This window comes from Phalangium opilio, unplaced genomic scaffold (assembly GCF_054372755.1).
Source record: "Phalangium opilio isolate 3A_F unplaced genomic scaffold, DU_Popi_V2 ptg000013l_1, whole genome shotgun sequence".
NCBI lineage: Eukaryota > Metazoa > Arthropoda > Arachnida > Opiliones > Phalangiidae > Phalangium > Phalangium opilio.
Genome location: NW_028324148.1, coordinates 11644404 through 11672318, shown reverse-complemented (window position 1 = coordinate 11672318; position 27915 = coordinate 11644404). Strand labels below are relative to the sequence as shown.

At 37.0% G+C, this 27915-nt stretch overlaps 2 protein-coding genes and 2 long non-coding RNA genes across 4 annotated transcripts in view; 3 read left to right on the top strand and 1 right to left on the bottom strand.

The window, feature by feature from the left end:
- Positions 1-10: 10 nt before the first annotated feature.
- Positions 11-15367, bottom strand: LOC149709116 (ankyrin repeat and FYVE domain-containing protein 1). Its single transcript, XM_089864545.1, has 21 exons — positions 15222-15367; positions 14815-15001; positions 14620-14738; positions 14295-14554; positions 10902-11051; positions 10656-10821; positions 8922-9129; positions 7686-7894; positions 7530-7627; positions 6492-6732; positions 5391-5812; positions 5158-5276; positions 4361-4517; positions 4086-4286; positions 3846-4022; positions 3551-3698; positions 3375-3465; positions 3176-3300; positions 509-655; positions 342-432; positions 11-276 (listed from the first exon to the last, which is right to left on the bottom strand). Exons 1-21 carry the CDS (start codon positions 15232-15234, stop codon positions 144-146), a joined length of 3462 nt encoding a protein of 1153 aa, XP_089720671.1. The 5' UTR covers positions 15235-15367; the 3' UTR covers positions 11-143.
- A 1684-nt stretch (positions 15368-17051) lies between these two features.
- LOC149709115 (uncharacterized) lies at positions 17052-18706 on the top strand. Its single transcript, XR_016380185.1, has 3 exons — positions 17052-17162; positions 18523-18553; positions 18643-18706. It is a non-coding gene; the product is annotated as an uncharacterized LOC149709115 (long non-coding RNA).
- Positions 18707-21353: 2647 nt separating this feature from the next.
- On the top strand, positions 21354-23743 carry LOC149709114 (uncharacterized). Its single transcript, XR_016381307.1, has 6 exons — positions 21354-21464; positions 21571-21587; positions 21675-21731; positions 23364-23406; positions 23492-23541; positions 23604-23743. It is a non-coding gene; the product is annotated as an uncharacterized LOC149709114 (long non-coding RNA).
- A 2068-nt stretch (positions 23744-25811) lies between these two features.
- LOC149709112 (secreted frizzled-related protein 5-like) overlaps positions 25812-27915 on the top strand; it is a 30639-nt gene continuing 28535 nt past the window's right edge. Inside the window, exon 1 of the mRNA XM_089864541.1 lies at positions 25812-26234. The gene's annotated coding sequence lies outside the window, so the exon portion shown is untranslated. The remainder of the gene's footprint in view (positions 26235-27915) is intronic.

Here is a 27915-nt window from a genome sequence, read left to right as displayed (position 1 = left end):
TAATAAAAACTAATTTTTGGAAATATATTTAATCCTATACGAAATATTCAAATAATGTATATCAAATTGGATACATAATAATAATAATAATAATAACATATAACTTAAAAGAAAGTAATAATTTTTTTTTTGGTCTCTCCATATCAGTTTGATGTTCCGAGGGTTAAAACGTCGAAACACATTTCGCAAACCCGAACTGGTTTATTAAGATTGTATTTTAAAATAGGCACATCCCGTTCGGAGCATTTCGAGCATAGAACCCTCCCACAATGGCGGCTGTATAAACAAAATTACGCAATGCCCTATACATTATCTAAATACTTATATTTGACACTACGTACCAGTGATGTTTTCTCGTAGTTATTCCAAATTTATTTTCACACTGCATACATTGATCCCCATCACACCACACAGGCTCCTGTGATAAGTAATCTTAAAACGCCGCGAAGTTTAGTTAGGCATATTCGATATTGCGAAATTTGAAATAATTCGCGCAAAACCAACCAACCTAATAGTCTGAACAACAGTTGTTTCGTTGCCACTTGGAAATTAAATATGTTTACTCCATTTCTATTACACGTTCCTATACAGGCTCCGGCTCTGACAATCGAACGGCAGAGATTTCCATTTCCATTCATGTAAGCCAAGAGCAAAGCTGAAAACAGCAGTTTTCATATAAAGCCTTATACACTATATGATGCTAACACTCCTGTATACAATACTATGTACACTATATGATACTAGCTTTCGTGTATACAATACTATGTACACTCACTGCCTTCTCTAATACTAGGCCTTGCGATAGGAATAAAATGGGGGTGGCAGTTATGATTTCACAAATGGCACTAGATGTCGCTTTTCTGAGGTTTCAAACTGGCGGCAAATTCAAAACTATGGGAAATTGTTAGCAACGACGAAGTGTAATCTGCTAAGTTCGTCTCGAAAAAGAAAGCAAAAACCCGGTCAATAAACCGGTTCATGATCCTGATCGGTTTCCGAGTTTGAAAAATACTAGTTTAAATTTGCTGAATGTTTTGACACGTGTCAATGGCGTCTGCATTTAAATTTCAACCCATTACAGCCCTTAAGTTTTCCCCAAAAACTACAACTGCCAATGAAATACCTTAAGTTTGATTTGGATTGCCCAATGAGCAAGCTTTGGAGAGGTAGGAAGAGATTTCATTGGGAGCAGAATTCGGACACAGTCTCACAGACATTATCTCCAATATTTTAATTATCCACTTGTCTAGTTTAGCAGACGATGTGCCCTGGTCATGGACCAGGTTATTTAGTCCAGTTTAAAAAATCCTTATTTCCCTTCCTGGTCCGCATAAGCGAAAGACGTGACGTCATGCGAGACTGCGCGGTACGAATTTACTTTCGTCATCGCGAAAATTCGCCTCAGAAAAGAGCCATCTAACGGTTACTAAGCGCAAATTCAAAATGTCACATAAAAAATGCTTCTGTTGTACATTTCAAGGCCTAGTATTAGAGAAGGCACTGGTACACTATATGATACTAGCTTTCGTGTATATTATACTATGTACACTATGTATATGTAGTATGTATGTATACTATGCACACTGTATGATCCTAGCACTTATGTATACTATGCACACTGTATGATCCCAGCACTTATGTATACTATGTACACTGTATGATAATAGCACTTATGTATACTATGTACACTGTATGATCCTAGCACTTATGTATACTATGTACACTATATGATCTTAGCACTCGTGTATACTATGTACACTATATGATCTTAGCACTCGTGTATACTATGCACACTGTATGATCCCAGCACTTATGTATACTATGTACACTGTATGATAATAGCACTTATGTATACTATGTACACTGTATGATCCTAGCACTTATGTATACTATGTACACTATATGATCTTAGCACTCGTGTATACTATGTACACTATATGATCTTAGCACTCGTGTATACTATGCACACTGTATGATCCTAGCACTTATGTGTACTATGCACACTGTATGATCCCAGCACTTATGTATACTATGTACACTGTATGATAATAGCACTTATGTATACTACGTACACTGTATGATCCTAGCACTTATGTATACTATGTACACTATATGATCTTAGCACTCGTGTATACTATGTACACTATATGATCTTAGCACTCGTGTATACTATGTACACTATATGATCTTAGCACTCGTGTATACTATGTACACTGTATGATAATAGCACTTATGTATACTATGTACACTGTATGATAATAGCACTTATGTATACTATGTACACTGTATGATCCTAGCACTTATGTATACTATGTACACTGTATGATCCTAGCATATGCACACTATATGATCCAAGCACTCTTGTATACTATGTACACTATATGGTCCTAGCACTTATGTATACTATGTACACTGTATGATCCTAGCACTTATGTATACTATGTACACTGTATGATCCTAGCACTTATGTATACTATGTACACTATATGATCCTAGCACTCTTGTATACTATGCACACTGTATGATCCTAGCACTTATGTATACTATGTACACTATATGATACTAGCTTTCGTGTATACAATACTATGTACACTATATGATACTAGCTTTCGTGTATATTATACTATGTACACTATGTATATGTAGTATGTATGTATACTATGCACACTGTATGATCCTAGCACTTATGTATACTATGCACACTGTATGATCCCAGCACTTATGTATACTATGTACACTGTATGATAATAGCACTTATGTATACTATGTACACTGTATGATAATAGCACTTATGTACACTATGTACACTGTATGATCCTAGCACTTATGTATACTATGTACACTATATGATCTTAGCACTCGTGTATACTATGTACACTATATGATCCTAGCACTCTTGTATACTATGCACACTGTATGATCCTACCACTTATGTACACTATATGATCCTAGCACTCTTGTATACTATGCACACTGTATGATCCTAGCACTTATGTATACTATGTACACTGTATGATCCTAGAACTCTTGTAACTCTAAGTACACTATATGATCCTATCACTCTTGTATACTATGTACACTATATGTTCTCTAGCACTCACGTATACTATGTACACTATATGATCCTTGCACTCATGTATACTATGAAGTTTAAATGAATTTCTGTGGACATTACGTGTATTGCCTTCTGCATCAGGTTTTGCTACAGGATACTTCGGCATACACTCCATAAACAAATCAAAAATGGTGGCCGCATTTTCTTTACCATATTGGCAGAGAACGTGAGCTGGATTCTGCCCCCTTAAAACCAGTATAATAAAAAAATAAACATTATAGCAGAAGTCAGCAGTTGAACAAGTAGCTTATGAGTGTACCTCAAATTTACCGCTTCAGCATTGATACCAGATTCAGTTAATAAAACTCTACACGAAGCCAAGTTCCCCTTTTGGCATGCAACATGAAGAGCTGAAAATCGGCACACGTACAAAATATATCAAAAAAGGTATTATATATCGCTGCGGGTTAATATGAATACAAGAGTACATAATACCATTGTTCAAATTAGTGTCAACGGCGTCAAAATCAATGCCTTTCTCAATTAATACTGTACATATGGAACTGTGATCTTTGGCTGCAGCAAGATGAAGCGCTGTTTGCTTCTGAGGCGTTCTGTCGTTGATATTTGCACCTGCAAGAAGCTAAAATAAAAGATAATTAGCTTTGTTGCCGCTAGTGCAACAGGAACCATATAAAGGCTTCGTTAAGGCTTGCAGGGATTACATGTATGGTCATGTGCTTTATGACACTTAGTACAATTGTTAAACGTAATGTCAAAGTTGACTCACCAAGTTTCTGACAATGATTTCAGAATTGCTTTCGACTGCCAAATGTAACGGCGTTAATTGCGTTGAATCCTTCAGTCTTGTGTGGATATTTACATTAATGCTCAGTAGAAAGAGAACACTTTCAATATCACTTTTTTGGATTGCAATGTGAAGAAAATTGCGTCCCTTGTTATCATACTAATTGATAATATAATAATTAAAATTACCCTAAGTCCTAAAGCAAAAATTTTAAAACAGTACCTGCTCAGCTGCATCAGGAGTTCTAGCCAATATGGCTTCAGCAGCTTTGTTATTCCTCGTTGTCATTGCGGCCGCAAATGGTGTTAGACCACTCTTGTCTCGAATGGTTAAATCAAGACCAGGATGTGACAGTAAAAGGGAAATAATTGTAGGATGTTGATTGGATATGGCAACGTGGATTGGTGCCTTTCCTTCTGCATCCTGGAAAACATTAGACCAATTGAACAATTCCCTCCCAAGAAAGTTCAGTAGAAAGAGTTTTCAAATACAATTACCTTTGTATTAACTTGGGCATTATGTTCAATAAGACACTGTACGACTCGCTCCAAACCCCATGCTCCACACAAATGTAACGGCGTTTGACCATCTCTCCCTTCCTCCTCACATTGCCCATCTAGACCAGGTTTCCTGGGTGTATCTACATCGCAACCACTAATAGAGACATTTAGTTACAAATGACACTTCCCGTCATTGATTGGCACCAGGAATCCGTAAACTATTAGAAATCATTGTGCCACCATATCTTCCATGCTAATTACCACGCGGGGTTTGTGGGTGGGGATTCGATGCTTTCCGTCACGGGTGACGCATCATGATTCTGACGTGATCAAAGGTTGGTCGTCTGCTTATATTCCTAAATCAAGGGCAATAACGTCGCGAGCCCATGTGCAGAGATAATAAAGAACAGGATCAGAAGGTTGGGGTAGAGCTGGCCGCGCTTTGGTACAAACTGGGTAGGTTTTACTTCCGGAAACCTGCCTACTCCGTCCCACGCATAAGCGGAAGTCAACTACAGAAGTTTGGGTATGCACCCCCCCCCCAAGAAGCGCGGCAAAGAGCGATGCACTACATAAGGCCTACCCCTTCCGACCCTTCTCTTTATTATCTATGCCATGTGACAGGACGCAATGCTCAACATGCAGCGTGATAAATTATTAATGACGCAAAACTTATCATACATTATGAATAGTCTAGAATGATCCTCCCTCAAAACCCGACTAGATATGTTGAGAAAATGACTAAACATTGACTCCTATTAGCTTATAATGAATTCCTGTTCTTAAAGAAATACCTTCGGATTAAAAAGCAAGCTACAGATTCGTTGTTTTCATCAATGGCTCTATGAAGCAGAGTTTGTTGACACCCACCAGGACCCTCTCCCCAGCAATCTGTGTCGCAGCCATATTTTACCTATGAAAGACACGAGCCTAGTTTAACTATCTGATTCACAATTATACCTTTTAAGTTATTAACTAATTATTGTTTATTTGGACACATAAAATAATTATAGTGAGCTCATCTCACCAGAATGGATGCAACATCTTCTTGTCCACCTTCCAGAGCTACCCAAAGCGAGGTATTATTATCAGCGTCTCTTATATTGAGATCAGCACCATTGACACACAGAGCTTCAACAACAACGGGTAAATGACGTTTGACGGCTATTTGCAAGGGAGATTCATCGTCCCTGGTTTTAAGGGTGATGTCGGCACCATTTTCAATCAAGAAAAGGGCACCGGAGGAGTCTTGTTCCATAATGGCTCTATGAAGCATGGTGGAGCCTTGAGAATCAGTCGCGTTTATATTAGCACCACCCGCTAATAGCTGTTGAGCCACAGTATGTAGCGAGCATTTCAGAGCAAGAGCCAATGGAGTTTCGTCTAAAGAATTCTTCAAGTTGAAGTTTGGAACGATAAGAACGGATTCTGATTGGTTTCTTGCATTATCTGGAATGATATGTTCATACATATACTTTTTCTCCATACGTATCCCATCTTTGCTTAGACTAAATTAAATGGGCTACTGCGACTCTTTAAAGGTTCCACCATGGATAAAGAATGCGCGTGAGCTTGAAATTTGTTTTCACGCTATAGGATAGGCAACTCCCTATCTCGGGCGACAGCTTATTCTGTATATACTCGGTTACAATATTGGTTGTCAGCACGCGCAAATATATTTCTCTATGGAACGTAGCTTTGTACGTGCTGTCAAGAGACAAAAAACTTCAGGATCTTCAGGATTTAAAATATCCGCGAGTTTTTTAGCTCGAGTGCATGCACGGACCTCTAGGCCTTAGTTTCACACGTAGGTAATTTCACACGTATTTGAAACTAAGGCCTAGAGGTCCGTGCACTCGAGCTAAAAAACCCGCGGATATTTTAAATCCTGAAGATCCTGAAGTTTTTTGTCTCTTGACAGCACGTACAAAGCTACGTTACATAGAGACTTAGCTTTGCGCGTGCTGACAACCGATGTTGTAACAGAGTATATACAGAATAAGCTGTCGTTCGAGATAGGGAGTTGCCTATCCTGTAGAGTGAAAACAAATTTCCTCACGCGCATTCTTTATCCATGGTTTAATGATCGATTTTACAGAATAGAGGCATAGTAACACAATTTACTTACTTTTGTGATCAATAATGGCTTGAACTGTAGCTTCATTTTGGGCCTGAATGGCTAAATGTAATGGAGTTTGAAGATAACAAGGGTTAGAGTTTGTAGAGTCTGTAACATCTGAATTATAAGTGAAAGGTGATGTGACATCCGGAGCCGCTGTTTGTAGGTTCGGGTTTCCTCCTTTTTTAAGAAGAGTAGAAACGAGATCGGACAAGCCTCTGGCACACGCTATATGTAGCGGACATTCACCCTGAATTAAAAAGAAGTACAAAATCGAATTAAACTAATTAGAAAATTGTTCACGCGAAAAACAAATGCACGGACAAACAGAACCAAATCCACTTTTCTCCAGAATAAGCTACCTAGTAGAGACGAGTCGGGTCGACTTTCTTTTCGACCCGACCCGGCCCGAGTCCAACTTTAAAATTATAAACTTAACCCGACCCGGCCCGAGTCCAACTTTAAAATTATAAACTTAGCCCGACCCGACCCGACCCGAAAAAAAAAAAATTAAAATAAAAACCCGACCCGACCCGACCCGGAAAATTTTGAAATTAATTTTGACCGACCCGACCCGAACTCGTTTCGGGTCGGGTCGGGTCGAAAAAGCCCGATTAAATTGGGGGCCCGACTCGTCTCTAGTTAGGTGTAGCGACGAGTCGGGTCGACTTTCTTTTCGACCCGACCCGGCCCGAGTCCAACTTTAAAATTATAAACTTGACCCGACCCGACCCGAAAAAAAAAATTAAAATAAAAACCCGACCCGACCCAAAAAAAAAATTAAAATAAAAACCCGACCCGACCCGACCCGACCCGGAAAAAAAATTAAAATAAAAACCCGACCCGACCCGGAAAAAAAATTAAAATAAAAACCCGACCCGACCCGGAAAAAAAATTAAAATAAAAACCCGACCCGACCCGACCCGGAAAAATTTGAAATTAATTTTGCCCGACCCGACCCGAATCGGGTTCGGGTCGGGTCGGGTCGAAAAAGCCCGATTAAATCGGGGGCCCGACTCGTCTCTACTACCTAGTACTTAATGATACCTTATTATTAGCAAGATTAACTTTGGCTCCATGATTTGCCAAAAATATTCCGGCAGCTTCTTGATCCTGTTTGGCAGCTAAATGCAGCAGACATTCCCCTAACAAGCAAATGAAAATTTAATTACAATTAATCAACATTTAAAATTAAATGCTCACCATTAAGTCTATTTACAGCATCAACTGATGCTCCTTTTTTAATAAGAAGGCTTGCAAAGCCATCTTCTTGTAAATCACCATTCATCAATGCCATCCAAAGTACAGTATGATTGTTATCATTAGAGAGTTCCAGATTTAAAGAGGGCTGTTCTAAAAGGACCTTAAACACAGCGCTGTTTTTCGAAGCTATGGCTCTATGTAATGGTGTGCTAGTGTGGAGAATATACGGTGTTAACATGAAATGAAACCTCTACATACAGATAGAAAAACATCTTAGGTATGCGTCCGCCATAGGGTCTTATACTAAAGACATTGTTAAAGAAACTACAGGGCCATATTCGTTTAAAGTGATGTACAATCCGTTCTGTAAGAGTGTGTTAGGGGTGTGTCAGAACTATATTGTAAAGTATGGTAGTGTTACCATGGTTTGAAGTGATGTATAATCCGTTACGTTAAAGTAGTGTTACCATGGTTTGAAGTTATGCATAATCCGTTTTGTGAGAGAGTGTTAGGGGCGTACCAGAACTTTAATTCCTTATGTAGGAGTGTGTTAGGGGTGTGTCAGAACTATATTTTAAAGTAGTAGTGTAATGTTACCATGGTTTGAAGTTATGCATAATCCGTTTCGTGGGAGAGTGTTAGGGGCGTGTCAGAACTTATGTAGGAGTGTGTTAGGGGCGTGTCAGAACTTATGTAGGAGTGTGTTAGGGGCGTGTCAGAACTTATGTAGGAGTGTGTTAGGGGCGTGTCAGAACTTATGTAGGAGTGTGTTAGGGGCGTGTCAGAATTTATGTAGGAGTGTGTTAGGGGTGTGTCAGAACTTATGAAGGAGTGTGTTAGGGGCGTGTCAGAACTATATTTTGAAGTAGTAGTGTTTCCATTCTTTGGATTAGTTAATGGGCAACGTCACGTGACCATAAGATTGGACAAATTTTGGGATAGATTCAACTGAAATTCCCATTCCCTGTGCACTGATAACGCTACAAAATTCATGTGGAGCTCCATCTAATGGAAGATAAGCTCGATATAGGCCCTGCCATTACATAACACATCGTATATCCACTCCAAACTAAACAGAATAGAGGCACAGCCTACTGTAAATTCCTTCATTGGTCATGGAGATCGCTTTTCCTGGGAAATCTACCACCAGGAGGCATTAATTTACACTTTTATAAAGGATGTCCTTCAGACCCATACCTATGGAGTGTATTTCATAACCTTAAATGTGGTACGTACTCTCCATTTGAATCTTGCAAATTAGGATTGGCACCATGTGTTAAGAGACTCTTTGCAATCCTGGCTAAACTGGCGCACAACTCAGAATTAGCGCGATCACAGTCTTTATAACCAGCCAATGAATGTAGGACAGTTTCTCTTTCAAGGGGTGTAGCTACATCAACAGCTGCTCCATTTTCAATGAGAAAAGTAGCTGAAAATTCATCACCTACGAAAAATGTTCAAATAGTTTTGAATGTGATGAAAAATGTAATTTGCTTAGCAGCAGAAGCTCGGAGGAACCAGCTTGGGTGGAGGCATTACAGAGATGACTTGAACCAATGGTTGGCAGTTTAAGGCTCTTTCAGACGATCCAACTTTTTGACTCATCTTGATGGGTCAAAAAGTTGTATCAACTTGCCCAACTTTTGAAGGGAAAAATGAAATAAATCCTTCCTATTCACACGACTAAACTTTTACCGCCAAATGGAACTTTTTAAGCGCCACCTACCTTGGCACTTACGAAATAACCCGCGAAAAAGGCTTTTTTTTTGTAATTCATTTTGATTGGCTGGAGAAATGAACTTAAAAAGTTGGTCAGCAAAAATTGGATCACTGATCGAATTTTTCCTAGCCAACTTTTTTGGTGACTCAACTCATCCGGCGTCTATTCACATGATCCAACTAGTTGATTCAACTCCAGTTGACCCATCAAGCTGAGTCAAAAAGTTGGATCGTCTGAAAGAGCCTTAAAACACCCAGCATACTTAGCATTAGCGTGGGCGTACTCCTCAGATGGCATCTAGTGGACAGATTAACAGAATAGCGAGGTTTTTTTTAATGTTCACACATACAATGTGGCTAAAAACTGAGGCATGCGATAGATGGCGCTGTAATCTTAGTCCCAAGTAAACTAAAGCATAGTGCGTAACTTATGCTGTAGATCATGTCACACCCTTGCTGGTTCCTCTAAGGTAAAAGAAGATCATAAAAATGTAATTAAAGGAAGTAGAATTTTTGGTGGGAAACGTATGCCAGTTTATTTGTGAACTAGTGGCAATTTCCATGATATCTGTAAAACCAGGGAGCCCACTCTGAAATTTAAATTCCTTATAGGAAAAATAGGAATTTTTTCACGGAATTATAGGATTTTATAGGAGAAAAAATGTGTTTTTATAGGAAAATATAGGGCTAAAAATGCTCATAATTAATACAATTTTGTGGCTTAAACTATGTAGAAAAATCTCAAAAAAAAAGAAAAAAAACTAATTGGATTTTACTTCGAAAATTCAGAAGACCTTAATTAAAATATATAAATTATTAATATATAAAAAAAAAATTCTAAGCGAGTTCCGCAATTACCGTGTCTATTCAAATGTCATATCGATAAAAAACAGCTAAATTTTGATAAATTTTATGCTAAACTATACGAAAACTTGGACCATGTCAAATTAAAGGATAATATAGGACAGGTTCAAAAATATAGGAATTTATAGGAATTATAGGACCGGTGGGCTCCCTAAAACAGGTCTCAAAATGTGTAAATTGGGCGATCCACCTTAAATTTCGATATTTATACTCCCATTTAGTTTATTTACTAGTTTGAACATTTAAGTTTCAAAAATGCAGACCTTATAACACCAGAAATCAGAAAATTACACTAACAACAGAACTATTAATGTGCAATATACAGGAAATTGCAATTATTTACTTCCTTGGATGAATTTATGAACTTCAGCAATTAGATAAACAAACCTCTATCAACTGCTCTATGAAGTAAGGTCCGTCCTCCATGATCAGTGACATTAAGGTTCGCTTTATGAGTGACTAGACTTTTAGCAACACTCTGTTGTCGACTCTTTAGTGCCAAGTCTAAAGGAAGGTCACCAAGGTTGTCTACTTCGTTTAATTTCGCTGGTAGCTGATTTGAGATTTTAAATTTGAACACATTACGTTATTGACTTCAAGATAATGATAATTGGTAGTGAAAATATAAATTACCAAAGAATCAAACTCAATTAGGTACAGAAATACAACATCCTCTCTGTGTGTTCTGATGGCCGTGTGAAGAGGGTATTCTGATTTGCCTTTAAACATTTTAAACAATAATGGTGCAGCCATATGAGCAAAATCTTCCGTTGTGAAATCATCCTATAATTAAGATTTTCGTAACTATAACACATGATTTCGTTTATTTCAAGTTTTTCTAAGCATTTTTCAAGCAATGATTAACCTTCAGAGCAAAAACGGATTTATGTACTAAGAACGTCGGATCGTAGCTTTAGCCTTTAGTACCATCCTCGCATGCTTTATTGAGAAACTTCGTCTGCTTATATTTTGACTCCACCTACAAATTCGATCTCTAGAAGTAGCTATATACAGAATTTGTGGGTGGAGTCAAAATATAAGCAGACGAAGTTTCTCAATAAAGTATGCGAGGATGGGTAGTGAATTTGCTACGTTCAACGTTCTTCTTACATAAATCCGTTTTTGATCAGAGCCAATGATGACACTACCCACTATGGTAAAGTATTTAACACGCCTTCTAGCGTCAGATTTATGGGGTCAAGTATTGAATTTCCAGACTTTCTCTATGCGAGTCTGCAATCTCTTAATTGACAAATGGCTTAATTGGCAACACAGAGGGTATATGAGGGAGGAGCCTATTTTTGGTAATTTACTGGCACCCTCTGTTGGCTATCTCTAATATTAAATATTCCATGAAGGTCAATCTTTGATCTTATAACCAGGGTTCATACAACAAATTTCCCTGAGATTTCCAGGTATTTCCCCATATAATTCCCTGAATTTACCAGGTTTTTTCCCGTATATGGAGTATCCTATGGAGCAAATGTTAACGAAGGAGTGGGGGGGGGGGCAAATATGACTATTACATACCTAAAGGGCATCCCCGTATCTCTAGTAGAACAAGAGTTATGAGCCTCCAAAGTTTAGTGTAATGCTATCCTATGGAGGGGGTTGTTTGTTTACGTTTTGCTTAATTACTCTGCCCTTGTTTGTCGTAGCCCTAAGTTTTTAGTATGGTTGGATGGCGGACAAATTGAACTATAACATACTCAAAGGACATCGCCGTATCTCTAGTAGAACCAGAGTTATGAGCCTCCAAAGTTGGGTGTAATGTTAATCCTATGGAGGGTATGTTTTTCAACATTTTGCTTAATTGCTCGGCCCCTGTTTGTCGTAGCCCTAAGTTTTTAGTATGGTTGGATGGGGGACAAATTGGACTATAACATACTCAAAGGACATCGCCGTATCTCTAGTAGAACCAGAGTTATGAGCCTCCAAAGTTGGGTGTAATGATATTCCTATGGAGGGGGTTGTTTGTTTACGTTTCGCTTAATTACTCTGCCCCTGTTTGTCGTAGCCCTAAGTTTTTAGTATGGTTGGATGGGGGACAAATTGGACTATAACATACTCAAAGGACATCGCCGTATCTCTAGTAGAACAAGAGTTATGAGCCTCCAAAGTTGGGTGTAATGTTAATCCTATGGAGGGGGTTGTTTGTTTACGTTTTGCTTAATTACTCTGCCCCTGTTTGTTGTAGCTCTAAGTTTTTAGTATGGTTGGATGGGGGACAAATTGGACTATAACATACTCAAAGGACATCGCCGTATCTCTAGTAGAACAAGAGTTATGAGCCTCCAAAGTTGGGTGTAATGCTATTCCTATGGAGGGGGTTGTTTGTTTACGTTTTGCTTAATTACTCTGCCCCTGTTTGTCGTAGCCCTAAGTTTTTAGTATGGTTGGATGGGGGACAAATTGGACTATAATATACTCAAAGGACATCCCCGTATCTCTAATATAACCAGAGTTATGAGCCTCCAAAGTTGGGTGTAATGTTAATCCTATGGAGGGGGTTGTTTGTTTACGTTTTGCTTAATTACTCTGCCCCTGTTTGTCATAGCCCTAAGCTTTTAGTATGGTTGGATGGGGGACAAATTGGACTATAATATACTCAAAGGACATCGCCGTATCTCTAGTAGAACAAGAGTTATGAGCCTCCAAAGTTGGGTGTAATGTTAATCCTATGGAGGGGGTTGTTTGTTTACGTTTTGCTTAATTACTCTGCCCCTGTTTGTCGTAGCCCTAAGTTTTTAGTATGGTTGGATGGCGGACAAATTGGACTATAACATACTCAAAGGACATCGCCGTATCTCTAGTAGAACCAGAGTTATGAGCCTCCAAAGTTGGGTGTAATGTTAATCCTATGGAGGGTATGTTTTTCAACATTTTGCTTAATTGCTCGGCCCCTGTTTGTCGTAGCCCTAAGTTTTTAGTATGGTTGGATGGCGGACAAATTGGACTATAACATACTCAAAGGACATCGCCGTATCTCTAGTAGAACCAGAGTTATGAGCCTCCAAAGTTGGGTGTAATGCTATTCCTATGGAGGGGGTTGTTTGTTTACGTTTTGCTTAATTACTCTGCCCCTGTTTGTCGTAGCCCTAAGTTTTTAGTATGGTTGGATGGGGGACAAATTGGACTATAATATACTCAAAGGACATCCCCGTATCTCTAATATAACCAGAGTTATGAGCCTCCAAAGTTGGGTGTAATGTTAATCCTATGGAGGGGGTTGTTTGTTTACGTTTTGCTTAATTACTCTGCCCCTGTTTGTCGTAGCCCTAAGTTTTTAGTATGGTTGGATTGGGGACAAATTGGACTATAATATACTCAAAGGACATCCCCGTATCTCTAATATAACCAGAGTTATGAGCCTCCAAAGTTGGGTGTAATGTTAATCCTATGGAGGGGGTTGTTTGTTTACGTTTTGCTTAATTACTCTGCCCCTGTTTGTCATAGCCCTAAGTTTTTAGTATGGTTGGATGGGGGACAAATTGGACTATAACACACTCAAAGGACATCGCCGTATCTCTAGTAGAACCAGAGTTATGAGCCTCCAAAGTTGGGTGTAATGTTAATCCCATGGAGGGTATGTTTTTGAACATTTTGCTTAATTACTCGGCCCCTGTTTGTCGTAGCTCTAAGTTTTTAGTATGGTTAGATGGGGGACAAATTGGACTATAACATACTCAAAGGACATCACCGTATCTCTAGTAGAACAAGAGTTATGAGCCTCCAAAGTTGGGTGTAATGTTAATCCTATGGAGGGTATGTTTATGAACATTTTGCTCAATTACTAGACCCCTGTTTGACGCAAATTTCCCTGATTTCCCTGAATTTTACTAAAAATTCGAAATTTCCCTGAAGTTTTTGTCAACTATTTATTTCCCTGATTTTTCCAGGTTTTCCCTGTTTTCCAGGTTTGTATGAATCCTGTATAACCTACAGGTGGCGCTAGAAAACGATTCAAATATCGCAGACTCGCCTAGAGAAAGTTTAATAGTTTTGATCCTAGCCTATAATACCTACCCAATGATTTGAAATCAGTTCAGAGGAATGTTTTTTCAATGTTTCGGCTCCAATCTCATCCGCAGTTTGATAGAATCGAACACAATTTCCAACATTAACAGAGGATATTAAAGCTTTCTCGCATTTATCCATTAAACCATCTAATTTAAATCTTTTGGCAAGTTTGACTAATTGCAGAATATCAGCATCAGGACGTTCCAGACCAATTTCATCAGTGTACACCCATTTTAATAAGTATGTCCCAATGTTCTCGTCAACATCTAAAAAAACGTTCAATCAAGCGCATCTTTTCCAAACTTACAACTGAAGTTCGTTCGATTCTTACCAGTTAAATCTAATCTGTCTACGTCACCAAGATTAGGTACACCCCAGTTATTGCTTCTAGCAGACAAGACAAATCGATGGGCCCTAATGTCCTTTCCATTTAGCGAAACGGTCAGATCACTGAAATGCATGTTCAACGTTCGATAACCAATTTCCATATCCAACATGTTCAGTTTATTTAAAAATGTCATTTTACCTATAAAGTTCCTGATCAAATAGACTAGCAACAGTTTTTAACAATCGCGCTACAAAAGAATCGTCTTGAGTAGTTCCTAATTGCGCTAAGGCTACGCTACAACGTTTTTCAGACTCAGCGAGTCTGCTTTGCAATTTGACATATTCTTCTCGTAACAGAGCAAGATGTCGTTGAAGTTTAACAACCTCTGAATAAATTATTTAGAAATAATGAGAGTATTGTTAAGTTATTTTAAAATTATATTGTAAAGATAATTGGTTAAGGTTAGTCGCTAAATTAATTGAAAAGGGTGACGCCTCCCTTAAAGGGACTTGGTCAATCTTAGTTTAGTGGTTACATTCCATAGCGTTAAAAATTAAACAAAGGCAATTATGTTAATATTATTAACTTCAATGAGAAATATCTACCTTCTCCTGCCATATTTGACGCGTTTATCAACCGAGCATAGACAAAAACAATGTAAACGTTCAACAACACACAAAGTATGTTTGTAAAATTACGTTTAAACCGATCAAGTCTGTAGCAGACGAAACATCGGACGAAGGACAGGGATTGCCACCAAGGAGGATAATATGGAGGGCCGACTTAGCCTTTGGGGGGTGTTAAGTGATTTTTGGAGCTCGATCCTGCTGACACCTGGTTCATTTACGGAAAACTATTGGTTTGGCGGGGGGGGGTGAGGTAGGGGGATATTTCTTTTGGCGAATCGCGATGGCGGACCGAATATGTTGCAGACGACAAAACGTTAGTTTTCCGCAGATGAACCAGGGGCCACTAGCGTAAGCAGGGCTACCAGTCACTTTCCTAAAATTATACTAAGTCGGCCCTCCATATTATCCTCCTTGATTGCCACTTTGCCAGACCAGGGTGAGAAATAATGAAATTTTTTAAACTGGTCATTTTACCAGTAGAGCCCAAGGGTTTTAATTAAAAAACTGGTCAATGACCACTTAATATTTCTACATACTGTATGAGCTGCACTGAAATGGATTGATTTCTAAAACCCACTACTGGGAATTTATTTTTTACTAAAGAAGGGGAATTTAAAAAGTGGTCACGGTGACCACTGGACCCCCAGGCATTTAATAAATAAACTGGCCAAAGCAATTTTTAAACTGGTCATTTGCCCAGTGCCACCGCCTTATTTCTCACCCTGTGCCAGACTAATGTGATGAATCAGGCTGAGAAATAAGGATTTTTTTTAAACAGGCCATATGAGCTTACGCACTTTTAAATAAAAACTGGATATTGGCTATTTAAAATGGTGAAACCTTGAAACGTTTTTAATTAATTAAGTGGGCACAGGGCCAGTAAAACCCAATCACTTCATTTTTAAACTGACCTGGCTAATTTTTAAAGCGGACCTATGTCCAGGGCAACCGCCTTATTTCCTAGGCTGATTTAAACCTTGGACCGAGGAGCTATTCACTCATTTTCTGTACTTCTATTAGGTTTTTTACAGTTGTGTTAAGATGATATTTTTCCATCAGTAGGGATTTTCATTGTTGATTTTAAAAGGGATGGGAATTAAGGGTTTGATTCTGGGTTACGGACAATCATAGAGGGGCTACTCACTCATTGGTAATTTTAAAAGTGATTGGAATTAAGGGTTACTTAGGGGTTACGGGTAATAATTTCAGTGCCGTGAGGGTCTGCTCACTAAATATTTAGAATTTTCTTTGGTTTTTTTAAAAGGGTTTGGATTACGGGTAGTCATTTCAGCACTGTTAAGGTACAGCGTCGAGGGGCTATCCACTAATGATAATTTTCTCGCATTGAAACTTTAAAAACGGATGACGATTAAGGGTTACTTAGGGGTTATGGGTAATAATCTTAACTAGTAAAATGTTCTCAAAAGCTAGCTGGAGCCTGACAAACAATGGGGCTCTAATCTGGCCGGGCGCATCTTGTTATTCCTTCGTTACGTCTTCTTCGCTTATGCTATGACATCGATCCTAATAAAAAATAATGGTTTCATTACCGTTTATGTTAAATATTAATTTAAATAAAGATTTTGGAACTTCTTTCGACGCTTTTCTTATAATTTAAAGAGGTTTTTGAAAATGGTCTTTGATGCAAATTAATTTCGGTAAAATACATAAACGGCAGCAGTATAACTAAAGGTATACAAATGGCTAAAATTTTTGCTGTTTAAATTCAAAAGAGTGTAGAAAATAATGAATATAAAAATTGGAATCATGTTTTTATTTACAATATTAAAAAAGTTAGAAGCAATGAAGTTTAACTGTTTGTGCTCTCGTTGATCCACTTCAGGAGACCTCGGCTTCTGAAGTTCTGAGAGCACGAACCTTCCACAGATTGACGGTTCCTGCTGATGGTCGTAATAGGTCAGTACCTTACATTTTTGTCTTTTTCGTTAAAAATTATACTTCATAATGTCGTCACAACTGTACTGGAAGCCTAGCTTTGAACCTTTTGAAATACCAACATGATAATTCTGACTGTTTATTACTGTGTATTTTGTATATTTTGGGTGGCACTTTCAGCAATAACATAAAGAACTACGATAATTTGAACCAGTGATTAGTTTACTGTGTATGTAATAGCCATGCACCGTACACGTTGCAAAAAGATGCACTCATCGTCAAGATACCATGTTTGTTTCAAATTGATGTTTTATTTTCGTTTTGGAGGTAAAAAAACCTCACTCTTAAATATAGATTGTGAGGCACTTAAGTTTATCTCGAGACAAACAAATTCTAATGTACAGGAAAGTTTGATCAACACTACTTTCTTTCAGATATGATTTAAAATTACGTATTCTTATGCCCCAGCTTTCCCTATTTTATCACGTACGCTTGAAAAAATACCTTTTATATATATTTATAACGAGATTAAAATGAAAAATTATCAATTCAAAAGTAAAAAATCTCAACAGTTTCAACCTGGTTATCCAGGGATGAAAGATAACTCTTTTCCGCTATTGGTGCTGCTAAATTGTTAGACCATAATGATTGAACAAGCGTGCTTGTTCTTCCTTACCTCAAGCGATAATAACATATTTCAATTGTACTAGCGTCAAAAAGCTAATAGAAAGATTAAACCGAAATGGTACATATAATATTTTTTGGTATAAAAACTCTAGAATAGTATGAGTTTATTTATACAGACTACCTGGAGCTACCCGAGTAAAGACTTTGAAATTTAGGTTCGTATGTTTTACTTTAGGCTAAGTCGTGTAGGTTTTTGAGTAAGAAAATACATCTGAGTGTTTCTGAAAAGTATGCAAGAAATTAAGCGGATGTTCTGTGGGCGATTTCTAGTCGAAAATGCTTAACCACTGTTTGCAAATTAAGATCAGAGTGTTTTACGGTGGACCCTTAAATTTACTTTGCATTGCCTCATTAAATTAATTTAGAGGGTTATCCGTAAAACACTTCCATCTTAACTTGCAAATGATAGCTCTTAGGGGTTAGGGCAAAATGTCGTTGAACATTTTTGACTGGAAATCGTCCAACAAACAACCCTTAATTTCTTACAGACCTTTCAGAAACACTCTGTTCAGACCGTCGGTTCAGACGCTAAAGAAAGCAATAGGACGAAACATAAGTAGCATAAATAATAACATTGCCTCTGAGACTCTTGTCTTATCCCCTGGGAACGTGTTTAACTACGAAATCTATTAATTAAAAAAATAATGCAACGCTTTTATGCGAAGATAATCCAAATTTTGCTATTTTATTATAGGTTGCAAATCAACGAAACTTCAAAGAAAATGGTGAGGTTAAAATTTTTTATATACTCCCCAGTCTCCTCAAAACGTTAATTAAAAAGAATCCTAATTAGGATATATTTTCGATTATATAGAATTCTCCAAACAGTAATAACAGCAATAGCTACTTCAAATTTGGGAGATCTAACTCTTCATCAGGAGTAAGATAAGCGTTTTGTTATATTTAAATTTGCAAAAACCCTATCAAATACAAAACACTCAACGTTGAAATTATGCTAAAAGGGTTTTTGCACGGGATGCGTAATTTTACTGATATGTCGTCTTTATTCCTGGTCTGTGCTTAAATCAGTTACGTTTCGGAAGAACGTTTGACTTTGTGGATAATGACGATTTTATCGACATCTATTGCATACAAAATACCAAATAATTTTTATATTTTCAGAACAATACCACGTACAACACTGGCAATACTACAACATACAGTAAGGAATTATCTGTAATGTTTACGATTAAGGGTTTTACTGGTGGCTTACGGGGTCAAATTGGATTAATTTACAAGCCTTGAAGGAAGGTGATGCTAAAAATATGGGTGGGAGTATTCTCCAGATATTAATGGCATATTCCATTTACCTGCTCTGACTGAGATCGCTCGTGAGCGGATCTCGGATCGAGCACTCGGTATATATAAAACGAAATCCGAGCGCTCGTCTGATTTAGATCTACAAACGAAACAAGTAAAAGTTTTCAGAGCTCAGTAAATGGAATGCGTTAGGTCTAAAGCCACTGCTGATTTAACCTTCTAAACGAAAACATCATTCAAGAATTATTTCTGTAAATTAGAGCAAGTTATTTTTTTATCGATTCTTCTGCTAATTACAAGTCCAATCTGCATAGTGAAACATCCAGAAATTACATTCGAATGGTTTTAAAATTCAAATTAGTTGAGATTTCATAGATAATTTGAAATTTGCACCTTCGACCAATCACGTAACGCCATGTCTTCTTAGGGGATGAAACTATAAAAAAAATCACTTGATTTTCCTTTTCACCCTCCCTTTAACGCAAGCCTATTCGCCATTTTATATGACTTTACAAATTAAAATTTATCTAACGTTGTCCTTTCGAAAGTTTAATAAATGAGTGATTAATTCTTTGGACTCCATTTTAGATATGCCAATACACACGAGAAACATCAACATAGGAAGTAATTCCGGAGAAGTAAGAAAAATTTTAAATGATTTAACATCTTAAACATTTTGTTAATTATAATTTGAAATCCTAAATTAGCAAATCTTCAATAACGGGCCACGAAAGTGACTTTATCCGGAAATCTATTTCAAATATTGTCAAATAATTCATAAATTGTATAAAAATTTAAGCTCTCACTTATGTACCTGCTCAATCGATTTCATTAGTCAAAATCATTTTGTAAATGCCATAATAAATTACAGTTTCTTTTTCCGAAATTATGAGTTTTATTTTCAGTATTTGGTGGGGAGTTGGGAAATGCAATATGCCTGGTTGTACTTGCAAGGCAATATATCATTCTGATTCTCTATAATCCCGCTTCTTTTATCTCATACCTTGGTTCTAGCGACCATGCTGGAAGTCATCAGCTTTGACAAAACAATTTACACGACAATTAATTACGTCATGTCACGTGGTTTTCTCCATCGCTGCAAGAGCTAATAACTACGCTCATTGTATTTAGAGACCTTAGTCTAGTGTCGTTGTTTAACACCTAGAAGCTGTAAACGCATACTTTTACAGAACATTTTGGAAATTTGGCCGTAATGTAGAAATCTCTAAAATCCAAGATAAAACTTGACACGGAAATTAAAGTGGGCCTATATTTAGAATCGGGCAAAAGATGTGCTCTTGAAAATTTACAGAACTTTTGGGAAACACTCCCATAGAGTTTGCAATCAAAATAGGTTAAAAACCGCTTCCAAATAACCTTAATCATTCCCGCATAAATAAATATTTAAATTCTTAGAAAAACTACTTCGAATTTGCTAATCAAGTGCTTGTTATCTAATGTTTGATTGTCCTTGACTCTGAGCGTCTTGCACTACCGCCCATTTAAACAGCGTTAAAAGGTAATTTAAGGGAAAACCAATTTGCTCAATAACTACGGGAGATACTATGATAACGTTTTGAAAGTAAAATTTTAATTTTAATCCTAGATAATTCTTTTGAACTCGAGAATAACTTACATATTGTTAGACAACGCCGTTCATGACTATCTAATCAAAAATTGCGCCTTACAATAGTTGTAAAGCCAAAATAAACAAGTTGGGAACCCAAAATAAACCTCTCCGAGTCGTGACGAAGGCTATCTACTAACTTAGGATGTTTTTCTTAAATAATTAAATAAATATAATTGATATTATTTTAATCGCCAGTATTTTACCTTTATTATAGTTAAGTTGTTTCATTAAACGTTATTCCTGAAATCATTTAAACATAGCTATTGTTGAGGTTTGAATTCTAGCGTATGCCTCTTTAACAATTTTTGGAAATTTATGGTCTATGAGTTGGTTGATTCCCTTTAAGGGATAAGAAATAAAGCAACCGCGAGAGGCTTTAGTGGAAGCCCTACCATTGGAAGGCAACACGTTTCTCGAAACCCTAGCCGATCGCCGCGTACATCTTAGGCCTAACCCTAACAAGAATAATGAAATAGAAGTCAATATTGTTTTCTGGGAACTGCAAACTCGGTCCGGATATTGCGAACACGTTTGCTCCGATTTTCCAACTGAGAACGAGGTGACAGACTAACAAACACGTCCAGTGCAATACTTCTCCGTGACGTCATCGTCACTCGAAGGGGTAAAAAGATAAAACCAAAGATTGTGGCGCGAGATTTTGTATTTAAAGTTGTGCTTTCGATGTCTAAATGATATAAACTATCTGACAATACTTTGATGAAGTACTACCGCTTATTTAAGAAAAGGTTTGTAAATTTTCTTTGTCTAAAATTCTCTCGATAATGTAATTATTCCAAAAAAAGTTAAACCCATATTACGTTTATAATCGTCTTTTTTATATATTTTTTTCAGAGTTAGTGGCGAAAATGGTGAGATTAAAGTTTTCATAACTTTTCTAGTCTATAAAAATTCAAATAACAAAGAAAACTAACCACGATATATTTATATATCTTTAGAGCTCTCCAAATAGTAACTTTTTCCAATTTTTCGGACAAGGCTCACCACCTTCTGGCGTAAGACTTTTTTTTAATCCATTCATTATTCAATGTTCAAAAATTATGATTCAAATGACGAATGAATGAGAAGCAAAAGTTTGCTTCTTCTGTACGTTATCCATGATTTATTTTCAACTAAATTCGAAAATTTTCAAAATTAAATTCTAAAATCGAAAAATTGCGGAATAACAAATTTCCAAACGACATTTCAAAGATACACTCACTTTCAAGCGCACTTGATCAACAACACTTTCTTCCCATTATATTGCTCATTGTGTTGTGTATTCATCTACCTCATGTTTCCGTATTTAATCAAGTGCGCTTTGAATACAGACCATTCCATTAATTTCAAAGGAGAAAAAAACATCACAGGGGTTATTTTCCTTGCGCCAAGAAGCACCGCCAGAGGCAGTGCTATAGTCTGTCAAACGAAAGAAGAGCCCTGAGAAATTTGTCCAAATTGGTGTCGCCACCATCGACCCCATAGTACTTTATCAACTTGTTTTGTTTTGTCAATAGTCGTCTGTAATATAGTCTGCTATAAACAGATAGGCTTAATCGCAATAGAACCAATACATTTTGCAATATATATTTAATATGTCTATGTTTCATGGTTTTTTACGATCATCGAGTATTAAAGAATATAAAACAAAATTAACGACAAGACACCAGTTTTATCTTTGTTGAACTAGCATTGCAATATATTTTAATGACATAAGTTAATAAAGTACTTGTCCATAAGTAGTTCGATGATGGGATCTTTTTTCCAACACTCATGCATTATATTCTCGACGTGCTCTATTGCCCTACGTCAATTCTCTGGTGTCACACGTTCAATGGCCCTCAATGTTGCATCTTTGACCGTCGAGAGTTTGAAACCAGAATTCTGCTTCGCAACGTCGTTCTTCACTTGTGCCCATATTAGTTCAATCGGGTTAAACTGGCAATGGTACGGTGGAAACCTCACTACCGTGTGACCTCTACTTTTAGCAGCCTCGTCAATTTCGTACTTCAGGGTTCTGGACTTGTGACGCTTTATTATTTCATAAAGTTCACGTCGAGAATATAATGCATGAGTATTGGGAAAAATTTTCCATCATCGAAACCACAATTGAACCTCTTAAAATTAATATGCAAGAAGACAGCGAAGACTCTGATGAAGACGTGGACTGAAGACGCTTTGATGCTGAACTACTTAGACTTATGGACAAGTACTTTAACTTATGTCTTGTCGTTAATTTTGTTTTATATTCTTTAATACTCGATGATCGTAAAAAACCATGAAACATAGACATATTAAATATATATTGCAAAATGTATTGGTTCTATTGCGATTAAGCCTATCTGTTTATAGCAGACTATATTACAGACGACTATTGACAAAACAAAACAAGTTGATAAAGTACTATGGGGTCGATGGTGGCGACACCAATTTGGACACATTTCTCCGAGCTCTTCTTTCGTTTGACAGACTATAGTTGGCTAGGCTTCCACGTCTAGTTAACTCGGGCTCCACCTGGCGTTGCATTTGTAAGTAATTAATGGAATGGCCTATAGAGGGAGATACCAGGAGATACGCGCGAAAATGGATAATGGAGATGCTAGTGACCTCTTTTGAAAACTAATTTTAAATTACCGTTATCTTTCTAGAACGGTACCAACACTTATAATGAACGCAATACCTATAACTATTGTAAGATACTCAAAATAACTTAAGCAATGTTCAATTTTATCGATTTATGATAAACCTTATCAATATTGCTCGTATGTTTGTCTAGATATGCCAATAAAGTCGGAGAATATCAACATTGGAGATGGATCAGGAAAGGTAAAATATTTATAAACAAACTACCTTTATTTTATACTAATTTTAAATTTCAAAATAACTAGCAAACCTTCAATATTGGACCTAGAAAATAATTTCGCCATGTACAAGATGAATTCCCGATTTTAGAAAATAACTGTAGTAAAATTATTAAAAAATATATGTACATACGGACTAGCGATGGAGTTTATACTCTCATTAATTTTAAATTTTCAAATTCAAAATTACTGGAAAAAACGTAAATATTAATTTTGTCGAGAACTTGAAGAACTTGACTTAGTCTGGAATATTAATTTTGTCGAGAACTTGAAGAACTTGACTTAGTCTAGAATATTAATTTTGTCGAGAACTTGAAGAACTTGACTTAGTCTGGAATATTAATTTTGTCGAGAACTTGAAGAACTTGACTTAGTCTAGAATATTAATTTTGTCGAGAACTTGAAGAACTTGACTTAGTCTAGAATATAAATTTTGTCGAGAACTCGAAGAACTTGAGTTAGTCTAGAATATTAATTTTGTCGAGAACTTGAAGAACTTGACTTAATCTAGAATATAAATTTTAATAAATAATTAATAATGAATTTGAGTGCATTATCTTAGTGCTGCCAGTGTAGGTTTCAGAAGAAACACGCGATTGTTTCTGCCTGTCTTCAAGTAACGTGAATTTACCCTGTAATATTATCGCTTCCAAGCACTCCAAGGGACAGATGGAAAGTATTTTGTAAATTAAGGGAGTCAGAAAACATAGTAAATTTTTCTACGTTAGCACATACGAAACTAACTCGCCCTCTCCAACCACACCTAGCTAATACGGAAGTCGTAATCTGCGTGACTTGTTTAATATAATCAGAATCATCACGCAAGTTCGTCTGTCTGTCTGCTAGTAACGCTTGATCTGTTAGTAGCAGGGATTTAGTGTAGATGGCGTGGTCTTCTCTATAGCTACGAAAGTTTATACGCATCAGTTTAATATACATAAAACAAGGAGTATCGAAGATAAGATTGAGTGTTTTAATCAAGTATACCAACAAGTATGGATGGTTGAAAATAGATAAATCGTAAAATCAAGGAGTATTAATTTTAGAAAGGAAATAACGTGTTGTGAAGGAAGGGCTTGGTTTGCGAAGGAATTAAACCGCCAGAGCATGTAACATCAAAATATACATATAGAAAAAGAATTAAAGTTCTTTCGGGCTCATTTACTAGTGCAGTATAATCCGATAATAATAAGGAGTTCAGGAAGTCTAACCAAAAGAATTAGTTTGGACTTTTTTTTTTAATTTATAAAGTTTTCAGTTATGTAGGGTAACATAGGATTAAAATTTCTCATACAAATGGTACTGTAGAATGGATTGAACGATAGGCCTACGTAAAAATCTGTTGCAATTTCTAAAGGAAAAGAACCAGTAGTCCAGTACTACTGGATACCAGTAGAGACCAATGACGCAGTTTTGAGATTTTTTTAACTAAAATGTTGTCACAAGCAAGTACGATGATTATTTTGCAACTAGGCCTAGACCAAATTATATTGGGAAGTTAGATTGGCTTAGTCAAAAAAACATAGAAAAGTTGTTGAAATTATAGATGAACGTAGGTTAGATCCAAAAATACAGGAATGCATGGAGCTAAAAGAAATCATTGTGAAGCCATTATCTCAACGTACTTAGGCAGATTTTGTGGGATGAGATAGACTAATCATTATGTATACCTCGTTGTGCATTGAAACCGACCTCGCAACCAATGAAATCACAGTTAGTAAGACGCCAGAATTATGACACTTGATGGAGAGCACTCAAGCCCAGCCCACAAAACCCGCATAGAAATTAACACGAGAGATAGGGGGGCACAATAATTCCTATTAGCTGTATGTATTCCTGGGCCATATTAAACCCACCACTTGGCTTAATGCATCCATGGTCCTTCCTGTGCAAACGAAGACAAAATTTATTGACGCTAAAGGTCATCGTGTATGAGTACCTTAATCGCAATCGGGTTTGGCGCAGTCTGGAAGAAGCAGAAGAAGAAATATATTATGGAGAACTCGAGGAGACCGTAGTCATCTCTCCACGCATCTCGAGTAACTTGGGCTATTTCAGGTGGACTTTATCTTTCATCCTCTCGAGATCTCCCCGTGGAGAGGAGCTCTTCAGGTGGCGTTCATGCCAAATCCCTCCGATAGGGGGCTCGAGAAAAGGTAAATGTACAGATAAACGGAAGGCGAAACTTTACCGTGGAAACGCGTTTTGTAAAAAGTGACTGTCGTTTAGACAAACATCGGCAACTGCCTGGGAGGGCTGTTTGGTTAACGGGCGTCTCTCCCATTCCGAGTTCCTTCGCTGGCGAGTGCGCGCGCCACCAATTTATATGCTCGCGAAATAAATTTTCCCCAGAAATAACTGATAATAGAACATAGGGGGAAATAAAATAATAAAATCAAGATACCCAAAAAGAAAAAAAAAGAAAAGAAAAAACAGTTCTGCTGCAAAAATTACCTTACACACGATTATCATCGAGCGAACTTTAGTTTCTTAGTGCTATTGTAAACGGCATATCATGTTCCGTATGGTAAAAGGCGAAACGCATTAAGCCTAACATGTGAAACGAGCAATACTGGTGATTGGATTTGATTATATTCTTTCGAGCACCTTAATCAACTGGATCGAAACAGAAGCAAGTTTTTTTCGTTTATCAAAAGTGTAAGATAATTTTTGGATGCTTTTACTTGTCAAGTTATAGATGTCTTTGCAATATGGCGTCTAAATATGTTGTTTACTTAATTACATTGAAAAATGTTTAATTTCATCGGCAATAATTGTTAGCGTGGTCTTGAAGATTTTCTGTACGAATTAAAGGTTAATTAGTTTTTTCGGTGTGTTTTCTACGGTTTTTGACAGATTAGTTTATCGAGGAAATTTTGCTTAAAGGTTTGACAGTTTTAGGTTAGGCTATGTCAAACTGCACATATGGATATTATGCACTAGAAGGGCTAGAGAAATATTCTCACCCTTTTCTTGACTTTAACCGTGTTAAGGGTTGTCAGTAATTTGTTATTAGAACATGTAGTGCAGGTTTGGAACTGTATGATCACAGAATCGAACGGAACTACATGCTTCACTGAATCGAACGGAACTACATGCTTCACTGAATCGAACGGAACTACAAGCTTTTCAGTCTGTTTTGTAGAAAGCGGTTAAATTGCACTCACAAATGACTGACAACACTTGTCTATCGAAAAAAACTAATCACGCTCAAGTTAAAAAAAACTATAACACCAAACAACTCATGAAGCTTTCTTGCCGTAAGAAAAATAAAGTTACTTATTCCAAATGATAATTAAATTAATTATCGTTAAAACTATTTAATGATCGGTTAACTAATGGAAAAAAGCAAACCGGAAGATTTTGAAGGTAATTGGGTTAGGTTACGATAGGCTTCTTTCGGTTAGGTCAGGTTATATTAAGGTAATCATAAATTTGAGCCGGAATAGGAATAATTGCACATTTCCAATTACAACGCATAAGTAACGTAACAGCATTCAGAGTGGCAAAAAATAAATAAAATAAAGAAAAACATTTTGTTGTCATAACGGTTGAAGGAACCGATGTTATTAGGATATTATGTGAGTTTAATTCTTCGTGAAACGTTGTAATGTCATATATAAAGTGAACAAAAGATTAGAAGGTCCAGAATTCGAACGACTTTAATAATTGCAAAGAGAACTACGATGATTTCCAAAAAGTCAGATGAAAATACAAGTAAAAATACTTTCCAATTTTTCGACCTATCAATTTACCACGCATACTTAAATATATAGACGAGCATTCTATTTCGACAAACACTTGAAAGAGAAAAACCCTGACCTTAGATAAATTGAAATTTTAACTGTACGATACAGGGTTTAAACCTTCGTCGGCGACCAGTCTAGCTAGGTACTTACTTCCCCTACCGCTGAGGGATAATTTGTACTGGATTTCTTTATTAGAAGCTAGTAGAGAAATTAAACCAAAGCCATTGGTCACAGCTGTTGGTATTCCCTAATGCCGAAGGACGGTATTTTCAACATTTATAGTAATATACAATGCGTTATGTAGGGGACGTGTCAAGAACTATATTTCGAAGTAGTAGCGATACTTTTTCCCTGAGTAGTGATTTGGCAATGTCACGTGACTGTAAGCGTGGAACTACTCAGATTACAGATTCAAATGGACTGAAAATGCTACGAAATTCACGCATGTCCGGGAAAGCTAAATTTTATGGAAGATAAGCCTCATATAGGCCCCGCCCCTACATAACAAATATTATATTTTTCCATTTAAGTTAGAAACATTTAAAGTAATGGATAGGGAACACGTGTTTTGAAAGTCCCATTACTTACGA

What these genes read in the sequence shown, in the direction of transcription:
- LOC149709116 (XM_089864545.1), bottom strand. An exon ending in AACTGATTTCAAATCATTGG is followed by an intron (nt 11,052 to 14,294) that starts GTAGGTATTATA and finishes TCTTAATTATAG; the next exon opens with GATGATTTCACAACGGAAGA. An exon ending in AAGATGTTGCATCCATTCTG is followed by an intron (nt 5,277 to 5,390) that starts GTGAGATGAGCT and finishes TGTCTTTCATAG; the next exon opens with GTAAAATATGGCTGCGACAC.